This window comes from Vanacampus margaritifer, chromosome 2 (assembly GCF_051991255.1).
Source record: "Vanacampus margaritifer isolate UIUO_Vmar chromosome 2, RoL_Vmar_1.0, whole genome shotgun sequence".
NCBI classification, from domain to species: Eukaryota; Metazoa; Chordata; class Actinopteri; order Syngnathiformes; family Syngnathidae; genus Vanacampus; species Vanacampus margaritifer.
The window spans coordinates 26,822,342-26,844,849 of record NC_135433.1 but is presented as its reverse complement, the minus strand read 5'-3'; the positions used below and the strand labels follow the sequence as shown (position 1 = coordinate 26,844,849).

The 22,508-nt window shown below is 40.3% G+C and overlaps 1 protein-coding gene across 1 annotated transcript in view; it reads left to right on the top strand.

Moving 5' to 3' along the window:
• Positions 1 to 22,508, top strand: part of pitpnc1a (phosphatidylinositol transfer protein cytoplasmic 1a) — a 64,512-nt gene that overhangs the window by 38,014 nt on the left and 3,990 nt on the right. Inside the window, exons 2-6 of the mRNA XM_077558480.1 lie at positions 5,683 to 5,831; positions 13,628 to 13,716; positions 14,216 to 14,223; positions 16,078 to 16,149; positions 20,769 to 20,864. Of these exons, the coding sequence (XP_077414606.1) occupies positions 5,683 to 5,831; positions 13,628 to 13,716; positions 14,216 to 14,223; positions 16,078 to 16,149; positions 20,769 to 20,864 (414 nt within the window). The remainder of the gene's footprint in view (positions 1 to 5,682; positions 5,832 to 13,627; positions 13,717 to 14,215; positions 14,224 to 16,077; positions 16,150 to 20,768; positions 20,865 to 22,508) is intronic.

Genomic DNA, 22,508 nt, shown 5'->3' with positions numbered 1-22,508 from the left:
CTAATACAGTTGAAATTGCGAAGACCATGGGTAGATATTAGACCAGGGGTGCCCAAGTCCTGTCCTTGAGAGCCCCTATCCAGCCTGTTTTCCATGTTTCCCTCCTGCAGCACAGCTGAATCTAATGATCAGCTCATCAGCAAGCTTTGCAGAAGCCTGATAACGATCCTGATCATGAATCAGGTGTGTTGGTGGAGAGAAACATGGAAAACAGGCTGGAGAGGGGCTCTCGAGGACCGAACTTGAGCACCCCTGTATTAGACTGACATGGCAAAATAGAGGTTGAAATAATTTCATGAAACAAGGATTTGATTTCGATTAGATGAGATTAGATTAGATTAGATTAGCATGTAGGAAGGTAAGTAGAGGAGTAGGTAAAATGGTTGTATAGGTGATAGGGACAATGTGTGCAGGTTGGTAGTGACAGTAGCTAGGTAAGTGAGATGACATTCATTTGGTTGGTGGCCCGGTGGGTGGTGGGTGGTGTCTGGTCGGTGCTGGATTTCACTTTCCTTTCTTTTCTTTGGTCCTTCCTCGGGTCTCCTGACGGCCTCACAACTCTGGCTGGAAGTGTTCGGTTTAGGTGAACGGTATGGGATTTTTTAAATAGGTTTTAGGTGAACTAATGAATACACACTCACACGCACGCACACACATACACGCACATGCACATACACAAACTCACCCACATACAAAATAAAAAAACTTTTTTTTTTTAATAAAATAAATAAATAAAAAAGAGAGAGCAATGATGATGACATGTCAAATCGGTAAAATTACCGAATGAACAATACTGAGCTCTCCAGAAAAACGAAAAAAAAGAAGAAGAAAAAAAAAAGATGACATTAATTTTATGATTGTGCAGGTAGAAAAAAATCCCTTGCTTAGTTCAATCTTATCTTGGCTGTAGGTAGCAAAAGAATCTGAGTAAGAACACAAGTCTATTTTTGCTTAAGTGCGTCAGGGCAACATCTTGACTACTTTGCATCATATCGTGATGGTGCCTAGTGCCTCTTCTATCTTCCCAGAGAAGGTGAGAGAGATGATAAGAACACATTGCGTCTGCTCAAAACAGCCACTTCTCCATCCTATTACGGAAAGAAAAACAAGTCTCCTGTTTGTCAAGTCTACACAGAGGAAGGAGCCTGGATGGCAAACAAACTGGCAACTGCAGATGAAAACCAAATGAAACCAAGAGAAAAATGATTACAAATGTTGATGTTTTAATACACCGCCGTTAGTCATCAACCGAGTAGCACTCTTGATGATTTCTAGGTCGTGATCATGTTCACCTTCCAGGGAGTTTAATGAGCAATGTCAACAGTCTCTCATCTTTGTTTTGTATTTCCTCCACACACTGGGAAATTGTGAGCACATTATCTGAATACATGCTATCAGCTCATTCTTCACATACATCAGCGGTTCTCATACTTTTTACACCAACTACCATCATGACTATATTAAAATACTGTAGTGTATGTAGCACAGTGGGAAGTTTATTGTCAGGCTAAACTTGAAAAGTCACATAGTCTCAGTCACATAGTTTTGCCATAGAAAAATCCACTTAGCTTAATGCTAACAAACAGAGGTGGGTAGAGTAGCCAAAAATTGTACTCAAGTAAGAGTAGCGTTACTTCAAAAAGGATATTACTCAAGTAAAAGTAAAAAGTAGTCATAAAAAAAATCACACAAGTACAAGTAAAAAAGTATTCGCTGAAATTAATACTCAAGTACTGATTAACTGCTTGAACATGAAGTCTGATTTATTTTTAAGAACAATGTCATCAGACAAAAACATAAAATTGGCCAAAAAAACAGTGCAAGCAACGTTAGCCCAAGTGTTTGGATATTTTTATTTTAGCCCTCCGAAAAGGCTCAGCAGGACACACACATTGTTATGGCTCGTGTATGTCTTTGTTTGTTTATTGAACATAAGACCACAGGTCATAAACAAGGAACAAAACAAATAAAAATAATATCACAACGATATAATGCTAATATTACATGTATCATTATACAAATACATGCACTGTATACATTGTGTTATTTATTGTTGAAATGTATGTTCTATGTTGTTTCATTTGATTTCAAATAACATCTTACAACAAAGCTGATGCACAAAAATCTCTATTGAATGTAATGAACTACATAACCCATAATGCTTTGCAAGGTTGGCTCATGCGCACAACGGCTCTCTTCTGCCCGTCACCGAGTCAAACAAACGTGCGACCTTTTGTCCAAGCTTCACATAGAACTCTTTTTAGTGTAAGCATACACGCAACAGTCACAGTCTCGGTAGAGAATAGTTTGTCCATTAACCAAAAGTATCAACACCAAGCATGCACAATTCATTCACAAATTGTAGCGTAACGAGCGCGGCGCTGCCTCCCAGTCTTAAAGTGAAAGCAACAAGACGTCATTTTTCAGTTACCTCCCAGTCTTAAAGTGAAAGCACCAGGACGTCATTTTTCAGTTGACTCTTTCGCGTTGTAATATAATCATGCCTGCCAGTCTTCAACCAGAGCCGCATTTCCTGTATATAAGCAATGTGTCCGCGGAATTGCTCCCAAACAGTCAAGTGGAGCGCTTACGTGAAAATAAGGTAAATCTAATACATGAATGGGGCGGCGGGTAACAACTCTAGTGAGCCTAAAGTAATGGAGTAAGAGTAGCGTTTAAGTAAGTAAAAAGTAGCGACTCGAGTAAATGTAACTGAGTAAATGTAACTCGTTACTACCCACCTCTGCTAACAAACAATGTAAATTGCCATAGACAGGCTCAAAAATAGCATCTGTGTCGTAATGTTAGAAGGCTGTAAGCAACAAATATATGAACACAAAGAGTGGACCAAAACTTTTAGGAAGACGTAACGAAACTCACAGGCATGTACATTGTTTATCTTCTGTGAAGAAGAATGACTATGATTGAGTGACAATAACACAAGTCAAATTTGCTTACCACCATTTTAGAATTACTGCCCCCCAAAAAATTTACATTTTCCCTTTTTCCTCACTTTATTTTATCCAGCCAGAATGCAAGAGATTTTTTGGTAAAGTCTGTGGTTGTCTTCTTTGAACACAATTTGCCGTTTTCTATATTTGATTTCACATCTTTTGCTGGCACAGCATTAATTCTGGCAGCTTCTTTTGCCATTCTGGCTATGCTAATGTGAACATGTATTTGAGTGACAACAAACACTAGCTCCTTTTTTAATCACCTTCTTTGCGAGTGACTTTGTCATCCCAAGTGAAAAACGATGCCACGGTCCAACAGCTGCTGAGTGAGAAACACACCGCCTTCCACATTCCAGCTTCACTTTCCTCACCTGACAGTCAGATGGAAAATTGTGGCGGCATTGTGATATACGAACTTACACCCCGGGGCTTCTTGGCCGGATTGATTTTCCGCCACGCGATCACATTTACATTCTGTCTGTTCCTGACTTTTTGTAGTTGTTGTGGAGTAGTTACACAAGCTTACTACTGTACAGTAACCCCCTTCTCCTCGTGGCCGTTACAAGACCACCCTCACAATATAGTAAAATCCGCAATACATCAGAAATACCCTTTAAGCTTTTATAGCATTTTCATCGCTTTTTTTTTTTAAAGGTCTATAAAAAGGGGTGGGGGATATTCTTTACAATAATATGTTTTATGCACCCCCAGTAGTCTTAACATAGCATTCTAATTAATATTGTGTAATATGAATTAAGTAGCAAAAGCCACTCGTTTTAATTTATCTCAGGGAGCAGCCATTTTGCCACTTACTGTCGACTGAAAATGACATCACAGCTGCTCAGGTAACAACCAATCACGGCTCAGCTTGTGAACGTCACATGGCCAAACTAAAAAAAACAGGTGAGCCGTGATTGGTCATTACCTGAGCCCTGAGCAGCTGTGATGTCATTTTCTGTCGACAGCAAGTGACAAAATGTTTCCTGAGATGAATAAAAACAGGCGAATTTTGATGCTCAACTATAATACAGTGTTTAGATAGACATAAACATAGAACATATTGCAAAGAAAATGGGTTTGACATCTTTATATATATATATATATATATATATATATATATATATATATATATATATTAGAGCTGTCAAACGATTACATTTTTTATCAGATTAATCACATCTTGCAATTTTGATTAATCACAGCTAATCGCTTAATTAATTAAAAAGGCTTTTTTTGTCAACAATTTTTGATCTCCAAATTTAAAGAGCACCTGTTATGTGTTAATTATTTCGACATGTTATGAGGGTGTCTTCAACATTTTTGATCCACTGCACACTTTCATCCTCCTCATTTTCTAATCAGTTAATTACTTGCATAATTTAAAATGAAAAGTAGTTTGACATGAACAAAATGTTCTGATTGTCATACGCAAACATTTAATAAAATGCTTTACTTTAATGTATGTAGTTATGTTTATTGCTCAGACACAACCTGTGCCACTTTAACGTAACATATATATATATATAGGCTACGAGTAATGGGTAACACAAAACAATTGTGCAAATGGCAATCGCTTTCCACTTACTAAAACCCTTTATTTTTTCCAAACTAACAAACGTATCATATCACAATATACATCAATAATGCTGCCCAAAGATGTACCTTTATAACATTAACCTATAGCTGTTGTTTTCTGTAGGGGTAAAAAGCAGGATGACATGAAAAATGTTCAAGTAGGCTGTGTGGAAATACTTCCCGTTGAACTGTACAAAAAATCTGTGAGCTAGCGGGACCGTGAAACTGGAACCCGCAATGGAGGGGGGTTGACTGGACTTTTTTGCCATTAGCTTAACAAAGCAATCCTCAGTTGGCACTCTGTATGTGTATATGTGTGTCTATATGACCCTTTGGCATTCCTGCTGAGTGGCATAAGTCATCATGAGTGCTGTATCCATTTCTCAGGCCTGGAAATAGGCGTACTAGCAGTCGGAATTCTCCATCCCACAGCAACACTTGCTCCAAATGTATGGAAAATAGTTGCCGCCTGACTCCCCATTCCAGCCTGTCATGAGGTCTAATATGAGTTTGTCACGTGGCCAAGTGGGTCAGTGAGCGATGAACGAAAGGTGAGAGGGCTCATCCAAATGAAGGTTACTATTGTGTCGTCTGGTCAGGATTGAGCGCTTTGTAGTTATGATGTAGACAGCTGCTAATCTGCATGGCTTTCCTTTGCTGTGGTGGCACTCGTGGCATGAACATAAAATAGTTCCTACACTTTCCCTCTGTTGTATCTTTATGACAGTTCTAAAATTACAGTGGTAAGTCCACTTGCAAGTGTCACAACTTTTTTTTTTTTTTGCTTCATGTTGCTGCCCAAATTTTATTGAAAAGTTAAAAATATATATATGTCCGAAAGGAAAATAAATAAATAATAATACAATTTTAAAAAATCAACTGTGGACATGGATTCACTAAATGAATAAATTGAATTACGACCTTGTTTCCAGACCCCTTTAAACTTGTAATTTAAGGTAACACTTTAATACTGCTACACCTTTGGACAAGAACTTTTTGCTTCCATCCGGAGCGGCATCATTTGAATTGAATCCAAGGTGGCTTGCTCTTATCGCAACGCCACTCAATCAGGATGACCTTCACCGACCTAACTCGACTGAATGATGAATCTCATAATTATATCTAATTCTTTGTCCGCTGTCCTGTCTTTCAGTACCGCATCGGCCAGCTGTACATGATCAGTAAGCACAGCAACGAACAGAGTGAACGTGGCGAGGGGGTGGAGGTGGTACAGAATGAGCCCTACGAGGACCCCGAGCACGGATCGGGCCAGTTCACGGAGAAACGGATCTACCTCAGCAAGTGAGTCTCCTCTACTTGTCATTCGGTTTCACACTAGAATTTATTTAGATTATCAACTGACATGCCTGCGGACAATTAAATATTCTTCGCACCTCAACCTTTCTCGGTTGTACCGGAGTCGCTTTTTCGGGATTCCAATGAAACCAACGGTTGCCATTTACAAATGAACTCTACTGAAATTGAATTTTGTTTTACTGAAATAAATAGCCTAGCATTCACATATAGAACATGATATTATTGACCATTTGCACCAACATCACATGATCACGTGACTGACCCATGACGGACGGCGGAAGGAAAGGATTGTTGAATGGAAGTGGACGTGACCCGGAGCGACTTAGTGACTTAGCAACTGTTATTTTACAAATGAAAAGTTATTATTGCCTATAGAGCCATGGAATTTACTACTTCAAGCGAAGTTCGCCTGTCAGTCCAAGTGGCACATTTAGTCGGGACTCATAAAGTGCGATATTTACTTAAGTTGGAGATCGCTAGTTTGAAAACAGCCCCTTACATTTTGTTGCCTGCTGTTTTTACCAAGTTAATCAAATCGCCGACTTTGCCGGAATTCACATCGCACGACCTACAGTATATCCTTATGCAGCCAATGCCGTCTCTTCTCCTTACACTGGGGCTGATTTAAAAGCTAGTCGCTGGCTGAGTCTCTGGGACGAGATGCTACGCTCACACCAGGGGACAATATACACCTCGTAATGCAAAGGTGAATCTTGTTTGTCATGCTAACTGACTTATTTTTACATAGTCCGTTCTATATTGAAACGCTGTGATGATGTTATGTTACTATGTTTACTAGCATGGAACAAATGACTATCGTAGTGGCAAGCTATGCAGTCATTTCATGTTTATGACTCCGGCTGCAGAGTGAAAAACTCCCAAGCACAAAGACGAAATCCCTTATTATTAAACAGTCAAATGCACTTAATAGTTTTGAAGAAGGTGCATTTTAAAACTAAGCTGTGTGTTCGTGCAGTTGGAGTGGACGCTAACTATCTGGCTCGTTAATGTGATTTGAAACACGCAATTCCACACCTCTGCTACAATCTTTGTTAGCGTTTACGTTTACTAGTAAAATGTATGAACATTTATCTACTAATTACAACATTTATCTACTAACCTGGCAAAAAATGATCGCTGCAAATCCGTGAATACTTTGTGAGCTGCCAGTCTTTTCTGTTGATTGCTGCTATCCATCGACGTCTTTTGTCTTCATTAGTAGGTATGCGATAAAAAGCAACATTTGGTTTACTCCTTTGTCTGTCTGTACAACCGACCGCACAGCAAGATATGACCATTTGATAAGATAATCGATTAGATAAAGCACTTTACGCTGTATGAGATTCAATGGTTACAATACAGGCAAGTGGCTCTTTTGCCGTCCAGTTTCCATGAGGGCTGACTTCACGTGCAAAAGGTCAATAAATAGGCTTTGGTAGTTGTCCCAAGCGTGTTTTTACCATTTTGGGAATGAGTAAGGGATTAAGCGGACTGATAAGGCCAAGGCAACACTGCGCTCTTGAGCTTCCTCAGTGTGAAATTGACTGTTTTAAATGATTGACTCAATCAATTGCCGCATGTACCGTAATAATAATGGTCTCCTTCGGAAGAAATGGTTTGTTTGTTGGAAATACTTTTGAGAATTGTGCTGTTCATGACTTGAGTCCAGAGATGAATCCAGGGGACAGTGCCAGTTCACTTCATTGATTTGTTTACTGTATCTCCCAACGATTGCTGACGTCCAACTGAACACTGCAGATGGCCAAGAGATGTAATCATCAAAGGCTCGTCACACATTGAGCAATCGTCGCAACGAAATAGTTGCAAACAAATCAGGCTTAGTTAGTTTTTATTTCATTTTGTACTTTTTTTAAATTCTGTTTTTAGAACGAGTTTTGTTATTTTTTTATTGGTCTTTTAATGCTTTGTTTTATTTATTTTTTTAATATCGAGTACAACTACAATTCTCAAATGACTGTTTGACCTTCCGTCTATTGTACAGATGAACAGCAACACTGAAATAAACAGAGATGGGAAATTTAGGTCCAGAAAGTAAAAACCCTTCAGGAGTTTGTAGCCCACAGGTGTTTCTAATCACCTGAGCTCGTTTACCTGCCAGAGCAGAAGCACTTGTGGCTACTTCCAAACCTCTGAAGGGTTTTTACTTTCTTCATCATTTACACATTTACCATCTCTGGAAATAAATACATTTTAAAATTAACCCCAGTAGCTCATTTATGATATTAATTGAAAAAGAAGAAAGACAAGGACATTTTCGCTGTAATTATTATTATTATTATTTTTTTTTTAAGTTTTAGGGTCGGGATGGGTACTTAAATGGTATGTTTTTCGGTACCTTTATGAATGTAGGCTGTACAGGTAGTTTTAGTTAGTTTTCAATGTTTTAAAAGTATTTTCATTTTATTTTGTTAATAAAAATGTTTTTTTGTTGTTGTTATTCCATTATTTTTTGATGTAATAAGCTTGAAACAAATTAGTAGGCTGCTTACTGCAACAAACTACTGCGACCTTTTTAAGTGTCACATGTATTAATGAACCAAAACCAAGATGGTTCAATTGTCAAGGAAATAAGTTGATTGCCCTGGCTGCTATTTGAGAAGTCTCATCATTCCACTCATTAATGATGAAGACTTATTAGCCACAGGTACATATTAAAAATGAAGTATTATAGTAAAACTCATTATGTTTCCTACTGTATTGATACAGTTTTGCGGCGGACATCTGCACACTCAGAAACGTCATTTAGCATCATGTGACACAACATGACATTTGGATTGGCCATTACATCCCTGAGGTGGTGAAGTCATTAACCTTTCAAATTCCAGCAAACAGCAAACAATTTTGGCAGGCATGGTTATTATCAAGTGTATAGCAAAAAATAGTGAAATAATCCGAATTTTATGCCTAATTGACTAAAATCCCCAAAAATTGTGTGTTCACGCTACTAGCAGTTAGCGCACACTGATGGTTGCTGTGTTGCAGATGATCTACTAAGACTGCGATATTTTACCAAGTTCCAAAAATTGTTGGCACTAAATGGTGCATTTGTTCACGCTAACAGATTGACTGCACTTTTGGCAACAGGCGCCCCGAGCATGAAATAAAGTTTGAAGTAATGGCATTGGAAGTGTAAGCGGAAGACAACCAAACGTATTGCTGAATTACAAGATCCCCCCGATAATTTTGCTAATGCTTGACTCCTTCTTGTGACTGGCAAAGAAGATCACTCGGCAGCTCCAAAATTGTCTTGAGAATGTTTGCTCTCGCAGTTCAAAAAACGCTTACAAGAGCAGAAATGACCAGTTCTCCCTGTTACCTCTCATTTAGTCCTTACTTCCTTGGCACGACTTTTTACACATAAAATCAGTCAGCAATTTCGCTCGTGTATTATAATTCACATTGTAGGCCTATGTGCCAAATTAATCTATTTGCATATGCTCCTCCCCCAATGCACAAAATAAACTCAGCGGTAATTGGCAGGCATTTTGTATTGCATGCTCTCATAGAAATGATCATACTGAAGTGTGGTCTCTCCTATACAGCAGACATCGCCATTTGTGACATGATAAGTAGATTTGAGTTTTACAAAGTGCAACATTTTCTCACTTTTCTCCCTTCATCCCCAATTCTTTAATGACTTCACCTTGGACTCATGCTTTTTTAATGAGCTGTTTAAATTCTGATTTATGAGTGAAATACTTGGACAGAAAGCTCGCCAGTCGCCACTCAACTCTTCTACCTCTTTTTTAGACAGAGATGAAAAGATAGCCATACGGGAGAAGACAAACACGACAAGATTTTGTGGCTGTGGACAACAAGTAAATGGACCTCTGGGAAATTTCAAGTGAAGTGCTTTGGACAGACTGTGTGTGTGTGTGTGTGCGTGCGTGCGTGCGTGCGTGCGTGCGTGCGTGCGAGCGAGCGATGTGTTTGTAGAGAGATAAAGTCAGTCTAAGTAAGGGACAATTTAATCTTTCTACAAAATGACTGTCCACTTAGGTTTGTGTCCAAAATGTAATTTTACTAATTATATTGTAAAAAGCTATTGTCAATTTTAAGATTTGGCTCAAATTGAAAAAGAGGTGGTATCATCCTGACTATGATGGGTGACTACCGATACCAGGTATCGGTATCTGTGCCAATACCAGTCTTATTTTAAGGTATCGGTACTCACGGCGGTAAAGTCAACTGACTTGCTTTCATTTTTTACAGGCGACATATAATTATTCCATGTTTCAATAATAAGAATAATAGTTCCAATAAGAATATTATCATGTTTAAGCATTCATTCATTATCAGTCATTTAGGCTGGAGGTGGTAAGCAAATAAGGTGGAGGTGGCCGCCTCTGAATTTTGTACACAGAAAAAACCTTGGTACTCCTTAACTTCTACTTCTGCATTTTTCTGGCACCCCAGCTGCCAGAAAATTTACGTTTATTTACGAGGAAGTCATTTTCTGTTATTTCACGGTATTTTTCTGGCGCCCCAGCTGCTGGAAAATTACAGTGGTTTTTTTTTGTTTTTTTTCTGCAGTCTATATCTCATTAAGATACATTTGCTCATTTGATTAATACAATGAATGCTACAATCTGTAGGACATAACAGAAATTGTAATTATTTTCACTTTTTTTTAAATTTAAATTTTTACTGTTAATTTCTTAGTATATATAATTTTTTTTCTTTTTTAGGGTTTTAAAGTTGAATTTTACATTTGATCTCATTAAATAACAAATATTTGTGAAATCACGATACATTTGTGAACAAATTTTAACAATCAATATATGTAGCTATTTTTTTGTTTTGTTTTTTTGTAAAAGAACATAAATATTGGGTGTTCTTACAGTTACAGTGATTCCATGTTATTTTACATTTGACATGTAAAATCAGTCTATTTTTGTAAATTAAATGATTTTTTTTTTTTTACTGTAAAATAAAGAGTAAAATTCTGTTATATTACAGGGTTGTTTTTTTTACAGTGTAGATGAAACTTTCACTCAAGACAATGGCTAGAAAGCACCACAACAGTGTCTTCCTCTGTGGTTGCTGTAAGAGCTGAAGAGTTAGCCATCTCTGGTTTATGTCTCGTGGTTGTGCCAACCATCTGCCACTTTTCTCCCGAGGGGTTGCTCTCCCCAGGTTAAAGAAGTTGTCATACAAGACAGCGTGTCCTTGGAGCCCTTCTGCCAGTTGGAGTGTGAGCATAGCGGTATGAGGGGCGCCAAATATGGCCAATCCTCTCTCGGCATCCCACAGTCCATGTGTTGCCGTAATCGGTGGACATAATCAGAATCCAATGGAAGGAACAAAAATGGCCAGCATTGAGCCAAAATTTTCAACCTGAAATAATTGTTGGATTACATTACACAATTAGGTAGTTATATAATCACGGTACACTTTTCTTTATTATCGTTATTTTTCTTCTCGTATGGGCTGGGTGTTTAAGGGGAGTTTGTGTCCACTTGAAAGGGCCACTTATGTTTGTAATTGTGGTTCCCTGTTCAACAAAGGGTTAAACGCTTCTTGATGCAAGCCTCTCTGGATAATTGCACTTGTTAAATGATGCAATGAAGTGTGTGTCAGTGTATGAGGTGTCTTGGCCGCACGTAAAGCTGCATAATGACATGGAACAAGTCGACTATGTCCGGAGAATTGCTTCACTGTCCCAGTCTCTGGTTTTCATTTCTATAAAACTATTAGGATTCTTGAGAACAATGTGTTATCACATTTTACTACTGATTTAAGAGAGAAAGGGAAATATGCAGCACATCTAATGACAATTTTGTGTGCAACTTGGCGGCCTTCTGCCTCGCCTGATTGGCTTATTTTCAGGCTGCTGTCATCTGGGCCGAGCCTTATTTGGGCTGCTCAGAACTCAATAATGAAGCTGTCCATTCACCATCAACTGTTATGTCCTATAAGTATCTCCCTTATTTTCAAGTTTTCTTCTTCTTTTTTTTAAGCTGTGACTTGAACACTTCTCATTGTATCGCTAAAGTCCTGTTGTGTCCTCGTTTAACCTTCTGACAGTATTCATGTCAATTTTACTGGGATGCTCAATGAGGTGCCTGCAACCATCAGCATAAAGAGTCCGTCATGTAGTTTTTATGTGCAAGAGCACTGCAGGGTGTTGGGTGTAATCAACATTAACAGGGGCCGTCATGAATGAATGACCTCTGGTAACACTTTACGCTGCTGGATGCTTTGCAGTGCCTCTTCCTGGTGACTAGGACTCCAAAATAGCGGACCTCCATATAGTATTCATGGTTCATCTTATTTGCAGAAAAACCTGCCTAGTCTGAATTTTCATGTCTACAATATGTCTGTAATTCTTTCAAATGCAAAGAGCTTCTCCTCAAGTGTTTTGGGATCATCGTTTGTGGCGTATTTAAGCGATTACTTAGGCAATTAGAATCACATTTAGGGGACCGTCCATTATTTGTGAATTTTCGCTATTCACGGTTGAACTTGGTCCCTATCCACGATCCAATGAATTTTAACTAGACAAAAAAAGTTGAGAAACGTGTGTTTGATAGATTAACTCATTCACTGCCATTGACGGCTATAGACGTAAAAAAAATCATTTTAACTATTTCTATTAGTATTAAAAAAAAATCCACTTTTGTTAGCAAAAGTATGAAAACCTAGAAAAAAAATTCTTGTACATTTAGAACAGATCTAAAATTTGTTAACTAGTGAAGTCATGCGATTAATTACAGTTAAAAAAATGTAATCGCCTGACGTGATTTTTAAAAAAAAATAAGAAAAGATTATTAAAAATTAGGGGTGTCAGTCGATTACAATTTTTAATCGTAATTAATTGCATGACTTCAATAGTTAACTCACAATTAATCACAAATTTTATACCTGTTCTAAATGTACAATAAAAAAAATCTAGATTTTCATACTCTTGTTAACAAAAGTGGGGGAAAAAAATGTTAAACTAATAGAAATAGTTCAAATGAATTTTTGACGTCTATAGCCGTCAATGGCAGCGTATGAGTTAAGAACAACCATGAAAAAAACCATATGCCAAACATTTTTGCTAATAGCATGACAAAGACATAAAAACTACAAAACATCAAACTCACCAGAAACAGACACGTTTACCTGGTCGAAAAATTTTGCTAACCAATCAGAGGATGGGAAAGTGCTGATGTCATCAAGGGCCAGTGCTCTGGCCCTGTGAGGATGAATTTGAAATCTGATTGCTTAAAGAAACATAGACAAGAAATCACTAACAGACGGTGAAGGCCCAGAGCAGATTAGATTGACATGGAAACACGTGGATCCTGAAATCTGATTGGACAAAAAAAAAAAAATAATAATAATAATAATAATAAACTGACATCCACATATATGTACTGGAAGCAGTGTCGCCAAGAGAAATGCTATGAATAGACAGTTTGGAATAAACTAATACCATTTTACTGAATGAAAGTAGCAAGTGAGTGCTTCTGATGGCATTTTTGGCTAGCAGAGCACCACCAGAAAAGACTAAAAGCGAGTCTGCAGCTATAGCAGAATGAATTGCTTGGCACAGGCAGTGAGCATTTGGCACATTTTGCCTTCGTCTGCAGTTGCTGTGACCATCACACAAATGCGATGTTCTTTACAAATGGGGTATCGTTTTAAAAAAACAAAAAAAAGAGCTTTCCAGCTGAACAAATTGTATTGCCAAGTTTAATTGTTCCAACAGAAAAATAAAAACACAAATGGTGAAATGTTTTTCACCCTGTTGTCATGTTTTTTGTGGGTTACAGCAAGCTACCAAATTGGGCCAAAGCGGTGGTGCCCAAGATTTTCTACGTGACAGAGAAGGCTTGGAACTACTACCCATACACCATCACCGGTACTCCTCATCAGTTTGCTTACTAAACATGAACATCCAATACAAATTATTGGGAAAATGAAGAAGAAATATTACACTAAAATTGCATCTTAGGTAAATGTGACGGAATAGGAATTTGATTTTCTTTTTTTGTACTGCATATTAGGAAAAAAAGGTTTCAATCAATCGTATCAACATATTCTTATCAAAGTAGTCTTGTATGCTTCAAGGATTTAAATGTCACTCCCAAAAATGTGTAGAGTAAAAGGTAAACTTTTGATTACGTGGAACTCGAGGCCACGCTGATGTGAGCGTGGCCTCGAGTGCGGCTGCCTTATAGATTTGTTCCATGTTCTGTCACATGGAACTGACGTGATATCAGGACTCCGAATGCTTTTTCATCCAAATGCTGTTTTTCTCTTCATCACTCACACATTTACTCCTTTGTTCTCTTCCTGCCGCCCCCCCCCTCACACGTTCTGTCCATTACACCGCCAACCACCGCTGGGAATGTGATCAGAGTATACGGTGAGTAGTTTCAATGTCTGCACACACGAAGCCATACAAGTGCAAATGAGAGGTTCATTAATGACCGTTCCGATGCTTCCATTTGTTCTGCACTCGTGAAATGAATGACATGAAATAACAGCAGTTGTTCTGAGTAAGCTGTACAAATACTTGGACGAAGATGAAGGTTATTTTTCATTATGTAGACGTAAAAGGGGGCTGTAATTGTGTGTAGATGCCACAAAATGGCGGAGAAGATCATAAAACACCAACACCCATGAGTTTAGCACGCAACACCATCATGAACCAACAAGATCTTCATGTGTTGGGGTCCAAATCTAAGATCAGCAAGTCGATAGGAACGAATGAAGGGCATAAAAACATTCCAACCAGCCCCTCTCGGCTATATCGTAACTTGTTAATTGATTTGAGCTGAGATGAAGCGCTAAGATGGACGAGCCTGTCCACCAGAGGTGGCCAGAAAACATCAATAGGGGAAGAAAACAACAGCTGCTTGATCTTCTCACTTCAGGCTGTTGGCTTTACACAAAAATCCATCGGAATGATGTCCAGGAGACTTGTGAACGGCTGCAGCGTACACATGAGCGCGCTGTTTACAGTTTGGTGCAAATCCAATGGGGAAAAAAATGAATGCTGTAATTAAAGTTGGCCTTGGCAGAGGTCTGGCGTTCGCCACAAAAGGTTAAGGATGCTTTGGGTCAAGTGTTTTTTAGTTCATTAAAGCTGAAGTGGCTGCAGAGTTGTGCAAATCTGCAATGAATGCTCTGTATTATCAAACAAAGGTTGTCGTGCAATTATTGTTTTCCATTATACAGGTCGATTTAAAAGCTTTTCAGCAGCAGGAAACCAAAAAATACAAACTTGCCTTGAATGCGACGTGCCGAACTGATGCAATGCCAACCCAGCAAATATGTACAGTTGGGGCCCAAATGGTCACCACTTGGTCTAGTTGGACATGGGCATAGAGTGGGCTTTGTTGTTGGGCCCCACTTGGGCAGTGGGTGGGCGAAACAAAGAACTGGCAATAGGTGGGATCTGGCTGGGCTTCACTCAAATTTTGCACAATAACAGCATTTCTTTACTATTAAGTAAGATATACTTTTTGAACGGAAAACGCACGAGAAAAAAATCTGTATTTCAACTGTATTATTTGGATTATTAATCATTTCATACAAGTTTGATGGCACAAGATTAATCTTCAAACCTAGCACAGCATTCCGAAAAAAGATATGGGAAAATCCCTCCCCCTTGGAGCCAATTAAAGGAAGCAACATTTTGCCACCTCAACAAGTACTTCAGGCTCCAGGTTCATTTGAGTTGGAAAATGAATAATTTCGTTTGACAGTGATGGAACACTGACCATTCGTTGTTCTATGGCTTTTAATAATGATAAAAAAAGGTAATGGTATTATTGGTCTCCTTGTTATACAATCAGGAACACCATAATCAGCCCAGTTGTTATATTTTGGTTCTGTGGGGTTGGGACTTTGTTTGATTTTGGGTGTTCTTGTTGTCTGTGTGATCAGTGTTTTGTTTTTGTGTCCCATGTCTTTCGCCTCATTTCGTAAAGTTTAGTTCAGTTGTATTTAACAATTTAGCACAAGACATTTGGATTTTATATTTAAAAATGGCTTGGTTTTTCAATTTTACTCTACATTTTTGTGTATTAAATATGCAATACAAGTTGATTGAATAATTATTTAAGTATGAATTAAACTTGCACTACTGTGTTGATACTTTAGTATTGATGTCATGTTTTTGATGAGCACTTTTAATGTCAGTTATGATGGTGCTACTTATTTTTTTTCCGGTGGTAACTTAATGGTGTAAAATTTTAATTGTTTGTCTCACTAGTGCTCTTTCCTGCCCAAGTTCTCCATCCACATAGAGAGCAAATACGAAGACAACAAAGGGAGCAATGATAACGTGAGTACAAAAGTTGCCACAACCAACGCTTGCGTGATCTTGCCCACTATTTGATTGCCTTTTCTCATCATATTCTCTGCTATCTTTCTCTTTAAAAGCAGCTTAGAGAGGGCTTGACTAATTCCGTGCTGAAATATCGTACATATTAGCCAGAGCAGGTAATGGCTTGGCAGAAAAAGTGGGGAAGATGTGATGCTTCAAAATGTGAGTGCCAACGAGAGCCGGTAAAGTGTCTGGAGGTGAATATGAAATGGGCCATGATGCGAAGAGGAGGATGGGAGTCCTAATTTAATCATAAATCGGGATTTTAAAAGTGAGGAAGATGAGTGGCAGCCCTTGCATGTGCCACCTTTCATTTATTTCCGTATGTGACGAGGACATGATTGCTTCTTACTTGATTATTTACGCGCCCAGCAAAAAATAGGAGCAAAAGGAAAATATTTCAATGAAATTTGAATAATAGTACTTAATACTCTTTGCGGTTTTTAAGTCTCATTACCAGTGGTGGTAAGTAACTAAGTACAAATACTTCATTAACAACAAATTTTGTACTTATGTACAGTCTGTACTTTTTTTTGGTTACTTTTACTTAAGGAGATAAATCCATACTTCTACATATACTAGGGTATTTTACTCAAGTATCTGTACTTCTACCTAAGTACAGAGTGTCACTATTACGTTTTACTCATATCCAGTACTGTGAGTTTGTTTTATTGTGTCACTTTTAAAAACACATTACGCAATGCTGAGCGTCAGTTCAGAAAAGAGGCCACAGCACCACCCAGTGGCCAACGAATAGGCATTGCAGTCTCGTCATTCTCGCACAGATGGTCCACGTTTCACATTTGAGGGTGTTGTAGAAGACTACATACAGCAAGCAAGGTAGTTTTACCCCCTCCTCCCATTTCTCAAGTTTGCAGTGCAACTGTCGGATGACACCTGGCCCACCAAAATCTGTCCAAGTGCCAAATTTAAAAAAATAATAATAATAATTAGCAATTTCACGTGTAGCTGATCTTTCATCTTTCCATCACAGTAAATTCTACGTAATAGAATAGATATTCTTATTTTTGTATTATTGTGGGGAAAGGAATCACGCTACCAAACACAGGCACACAAAAAAACTGACGATTTTGTAAAAATAATCTCACAAGATTTTTACATTGTTCTTCCACATTTCTCAGTTTATTGACACCAAAATTCAGGACATGCAGGGAACAATTTCTCACATTACAAAAATTGCCACTTTTAAATGTGATATTCATTAAGAAGCTTGCTAATATTTTCCATTCTGAATTCAAACTGTTCATTGTAGTGACTTATTTAAACTATGTGAAGAACTTTGTGAAGCCTCTCTATGAAAAGTGTGAAAAAAATCATCCTTACCTTCTTACTTGTTACAACTCAATTTACAGTAAATACTTTCTCCCATCCCGCCTCTTTGGCCACCAAAACGCCCTCAGTGCGCTAAAGCCGCTACATTGCTAGCATCATTTATTCATAAAGGACTCAGCACTATTGCCAAAAACAAAATGTTGCCACTTGGTTGTTACATTTTTTGGAATGTACAATCTATTGAAATATAAGAAAGGCAATCGATCAACTTACCTGACCACCTGATGCTAACGGTGACGTTGGCGCTGGTGGTTGCAGCTGTCTACGTTGACCCACAGCTCGTGACCATAGATGAGGGTAGGAACGTAGATCGACCGGTAAATCGAGAGCTTTGCCTTTCGGCTCAGCTCCTTCTTCACCACAACGGATTGATACAAAGTCCGCATCACTGCAGACGCTGCAACTGAACTCCTCCACTTGGGGCAGAATCTCATCCCCGACCCAGAGAGAGCACGCCATCCTTTTCCGACTGAAGACCATGGCCTCGGATTTGGAGGTGCTGATTTTCATTCCAACCGCTTCACACTCGGCTGTGAACCGCTCCAGTGAGAGTTGGAGAAAAAGCAGAGGTGCTATACTGAGGCCACCAAATCGGACCCCCTCAACGCTTTGGGTGCGCCTAGAAATTCTGTCCATGAAAGTTATAAACAGAATCTGTGACAAAGGGCAGCCTTGGAGTCCAACCCTCACTGAGAACGAATCCGACTTACTGCTGGCAATGCAGACCAAACTCTGACACTGGTCGTACAGGGACCAAACAGCCCGTATCAGGGGGCTCAGTACCCCGTACTCCCAAAGCACCCCCCAAAGGACTCCCAGGGGGACACGGTCAAACGCCTTCTCCAAATCCACAAAGAACATGTAGACTGGTTGGGCAAACTCCCACGCAGCCTCGAGGACCCTGCCGAGGGTGTAGAGCTGATCAACTGTTCCACGGCCGGGACAAAAACCGCACTGCTCCTCCTGAATCCAGGATTCAACTACCCTCCCCTCCACCACCCCTGAAAATACCTTATCAGGGAGGCTGAAGAGTGTGATCCCTCTATAGTTGGAGCACACCCTCTGGGGGGGACCACCACCCTAGTCTGCCAATCCAGAGGCACTGTCCCTGATGTCCACGCAATGCTGTAGAGGTGTGTCAACCATGACAGCCCCACAACATCCAGAGCCTTTAGGAACTCCGGGCATATCTCATCCGCCAGATGGTGGACCAGAATTTCTTCAAATCCGTCTGGAAGTCATTCTCCATGGCCTTACCGAACTCTTCCCATGTCCGAGTTTTTGCCTCAGCAACCGCCGAAGCTGCATTCCGCTTGGCCAGCCGGTACCTGTCAGCTAGATAGGACGACTCCTTCAGCTTTATGGCATCCCTTACACCAGCGGGTTTGAGGCACCGACCACCTTACGGCCACAGCTCCGATCGGCCGCCTCAACAATGGAGGCGGGGAACATGGCCCACTCTGACTCAATGTCCCCCACCTCCCTCGGGACAAGAGAAAAGTTCTGCCAGAGGTGGGCCTTGAAACTCTTTCTGACGGGATTCCGCCAGACGTTCCCAGCAAACCCTCACAGTACATTTGGGTCTGCCAGGTCTGACCGGCATCTTCCCCTGCCATCAGACCGAACACACCACGAGGTGGTGATCAGTTGACAGCTGCGCACCTCTCTTCACCCGAGTGTCCAAAGCATGCGGCCGCAAATCCGATGACATGACTACAAAGTCGATCATCGAACTGCGGCCTAGAGTGTCCTGGTGCCAAGTACACATATGGACAGGACACCCTTATGTTTGAACATGGTGTTTGTTATGGACAATCTGTGACGAACTCAGAAGTCCAACAACGAAACACCACTCATGTTCAGATTGGGGGGGCCATTTCTCCCAATCACACCCCTCCAGGTCTCACTGTCATTGCCCACGTGAGCGTTAAAGTCCCCTAGCAGAACAAGGGAGTCCCCAGAGGGGGCGCTCTCCAGCACACCCTCCAAGGACTCTAAAAAGGGTGGCTACTCTGAACTGCTGTTCTGTGCATAAGCACAAACAACAGTCAGGACCCGTCCCCCCACCCATAGGCAGAGGGAGGCTACCCTCTCGTCTACCGGTGTGAACCCCAATGTACAGGCGCCAAGCCGGGGGGCAATAAGTATGCCCACACCTGCTCTGCGCCTCTCACTGTGGGCAACTCCAGAGTGGAAGAGAGTCCAGACACTCTCAAGAGGATTGGTACCAGAGTCCAAGCCGTGTGTGGAGGAGAGTCAGACTATATCTAGTCAGAATTTGGCTGCCTCACACACCAGCTTGTGCTCCTTCCCCGCCAGAGAGGTGACATTCTATGTCCCAAGAGCTTCTGTAGCCGGGGATTGGACCGCCAAAGTTCCTGCTTTTGGCCGCAACCCAGCTCGCTACGCACCCGACCCCTTTGGCCCCTCCTACAGGTGGTGAGCCCATAGGAAGGGGGACCCACGCTGCCTTTTCAGGAAATGCCCGGCCGGGCCCCATGAGTAAAGGCCCGGCCACCAGACGCTCGCCTTCGAGCCCCGCCTCCAGAGGGGGGGCCCCGGTGACCTGCGTCCTGGCAAGGGAAACCAAGATCCAATGTTTGTACTCATCATAAGGGGTCTGTTTGACCAATGCTTTGTCTGGTCCCTCACGTAGGACCTGTTTGTCATGGGTGACTTTGCCAGGGGCATAAAGCCCCAGACATTTTTTATTCCACATTTTAAATATGGAATAAAAAAATGTGCTGTCACATCTCACCTTCGCATGATTTCACCTGTGTAAATAATCACGAGTTTTTTCCCTCTCAATTCTTATTGTCTCAAATTTCACTATTTGCAATGGACAACCAGTTTAAAAATGTCACTTCATAATTCATATGCTGAGAAGTCCCAAAAGCCGAAAAAAGTGTCAGGAGCATTTTGTTTGTTATTGTGTGTGAGATGAGAATCTCATTCCATCACACACTCAAAGGGCCGCTGGGAAGTTCTCATCTAATCTGAGCTGTACTTTTAGGAAATTATTGTATCATTCTGCCTCCTTTATGTATCTCAGTCTGGCTCTTCTTTGATTTGACTTTCAAGATGCCCCTGCAACACACACACACACACACACACACACACATAGCTTGTGGCTGGGGAAATCACAGCCGACACTTTGTCAATGGCCGAAAGCGCATTATTGATCGGGCTGTCGTCACTTGTTTGAATTGTGCCTTCCTATGCAGATATTTTGCAGCGAGCCCAAAGATGAGGAAACGGAGGTGTGTTTTGTGGACATCGTCTATGATGAGGTTCCTGAACGCTACTGCAAGGATTCAGAGGTGACGACGATGCTGCCTCTTATCATTTTGAAATTCTGATTTAAAAAAAAAATAAGAATATGCAAATAGGTGATTTTTTCCTGTTATGAGGCTGTATAGGTTAAAAATAAATTAGGGGAAAGGTGAATTTGTGAGTAGCAAAACACAAGCCATGGTGTTTGAAGGAGTCCTTTCTCTCACTTGAACAATATTCCTTGGGACCAAGGTGGCGTCAAAGCACTCATTTTCTATTATTTCTATTGGCGTTTTAGGACCTTTAAGAAAGAACACAAGTGAACAGTGAATAAGTGTTTTTTTTTTCAGCAAATAGAGGATAGGTTAACAAAAAACACTGTAGATGCCACAAGACAATGCCAAAGTACTACTTTTATACAAGCCAGGTTTTTGTCCTGTCCTAATAAAAGTTCTTCCTCTCACTTCAACTTCAATTATCTGTTACTTGCTGAAAAACCCGCTAATTTGCTAATTCTGCGCTCATTCCGAAACACCCAAAGATGCCACAAGATGGCGCCAGAGCATTAATTTTAGAGGGCGCTTATTTGCTGTTGATTAGTCTTTAGCCGACACTTTTGGAATTGTGGGTTGGGGTGCGGTGCCACATCTTTGTTCTTCTTAGGAATAGCGAACTCTAGACTGATGTGGTAGGGCAGCTTTAACCAACACCGGGCCCCAATCTTAATTGGACCCTAGTAACACTGACACTTTTGGCATACGCGGCAGGCCTGGCGCGCCACCGGTGCAACATGTGCTCGCAGCTCCAACACAGCTCACTCTCCCTGCGTGAACGGAACGTTAAGCCGCAGTCCAACACGGCAGCCCGACAAATGAGCGCAACAGCATAATGAGTCCGGAGGGACCACTGATTAACGAACGTAAACGTGATAATGGGGGCACTCCCGTCCAGCAGCTTGTCTCTGTGTTCATGTGCTTGAGGACTTTTACACGCACGTTTCCACAGATGCAAGTGCGTGTGTGTTTGCTACAAGTTAGGAATTAGAATTGATTAAATGGTGAGAGATGCAGCAAAGCCAGTCAGTAGTACTGACCTACATTTACAACCTAAATTATTAATATTTGTTCCATGAAACTGGATTAATTTATTTCAAACCTATTCTATTCAGTTGGTAACATTTCTCTTGGCTTTACTGCTTCCAGTTCATATGTGGATGTTGTTTTGTTTTTAGTTTTTTTGGCCAATCAGATTTCAGATGTCTTTAGTAGATAAAAGCCGTTTTTTTCAAAAACAATATGTGGCACAGTTGTTTGTTCTATTGCGTTTTTGTGTAGATGTTTTGTTTGACAGTGGTGATTTTAAGAGGTGGATTAAGTAAGGCATAAGTGACGCAACGTGTGCTGGGAACGACAACATCATACCAAATTGTATCAATGGTTGAACGGCTTTGTAACGTTGCACATGTCTATCGGTTCAAAAAACAAAACATACTGTACGTTTCAATTATAACCACAATTTTCCAAACAAATAAAAAGTCTAATCCATATTTTGTGCTTTACAATAATACAATATTTAGAAATTCATATTATGTACTTGATGTACTGTACTTTTGCTTCGCTAGATAAGAAAGCGAAGCGTGGGGAGTCACAGAAATACACGAGTACAGTCAATGAATAGAACCAACAGCCTCT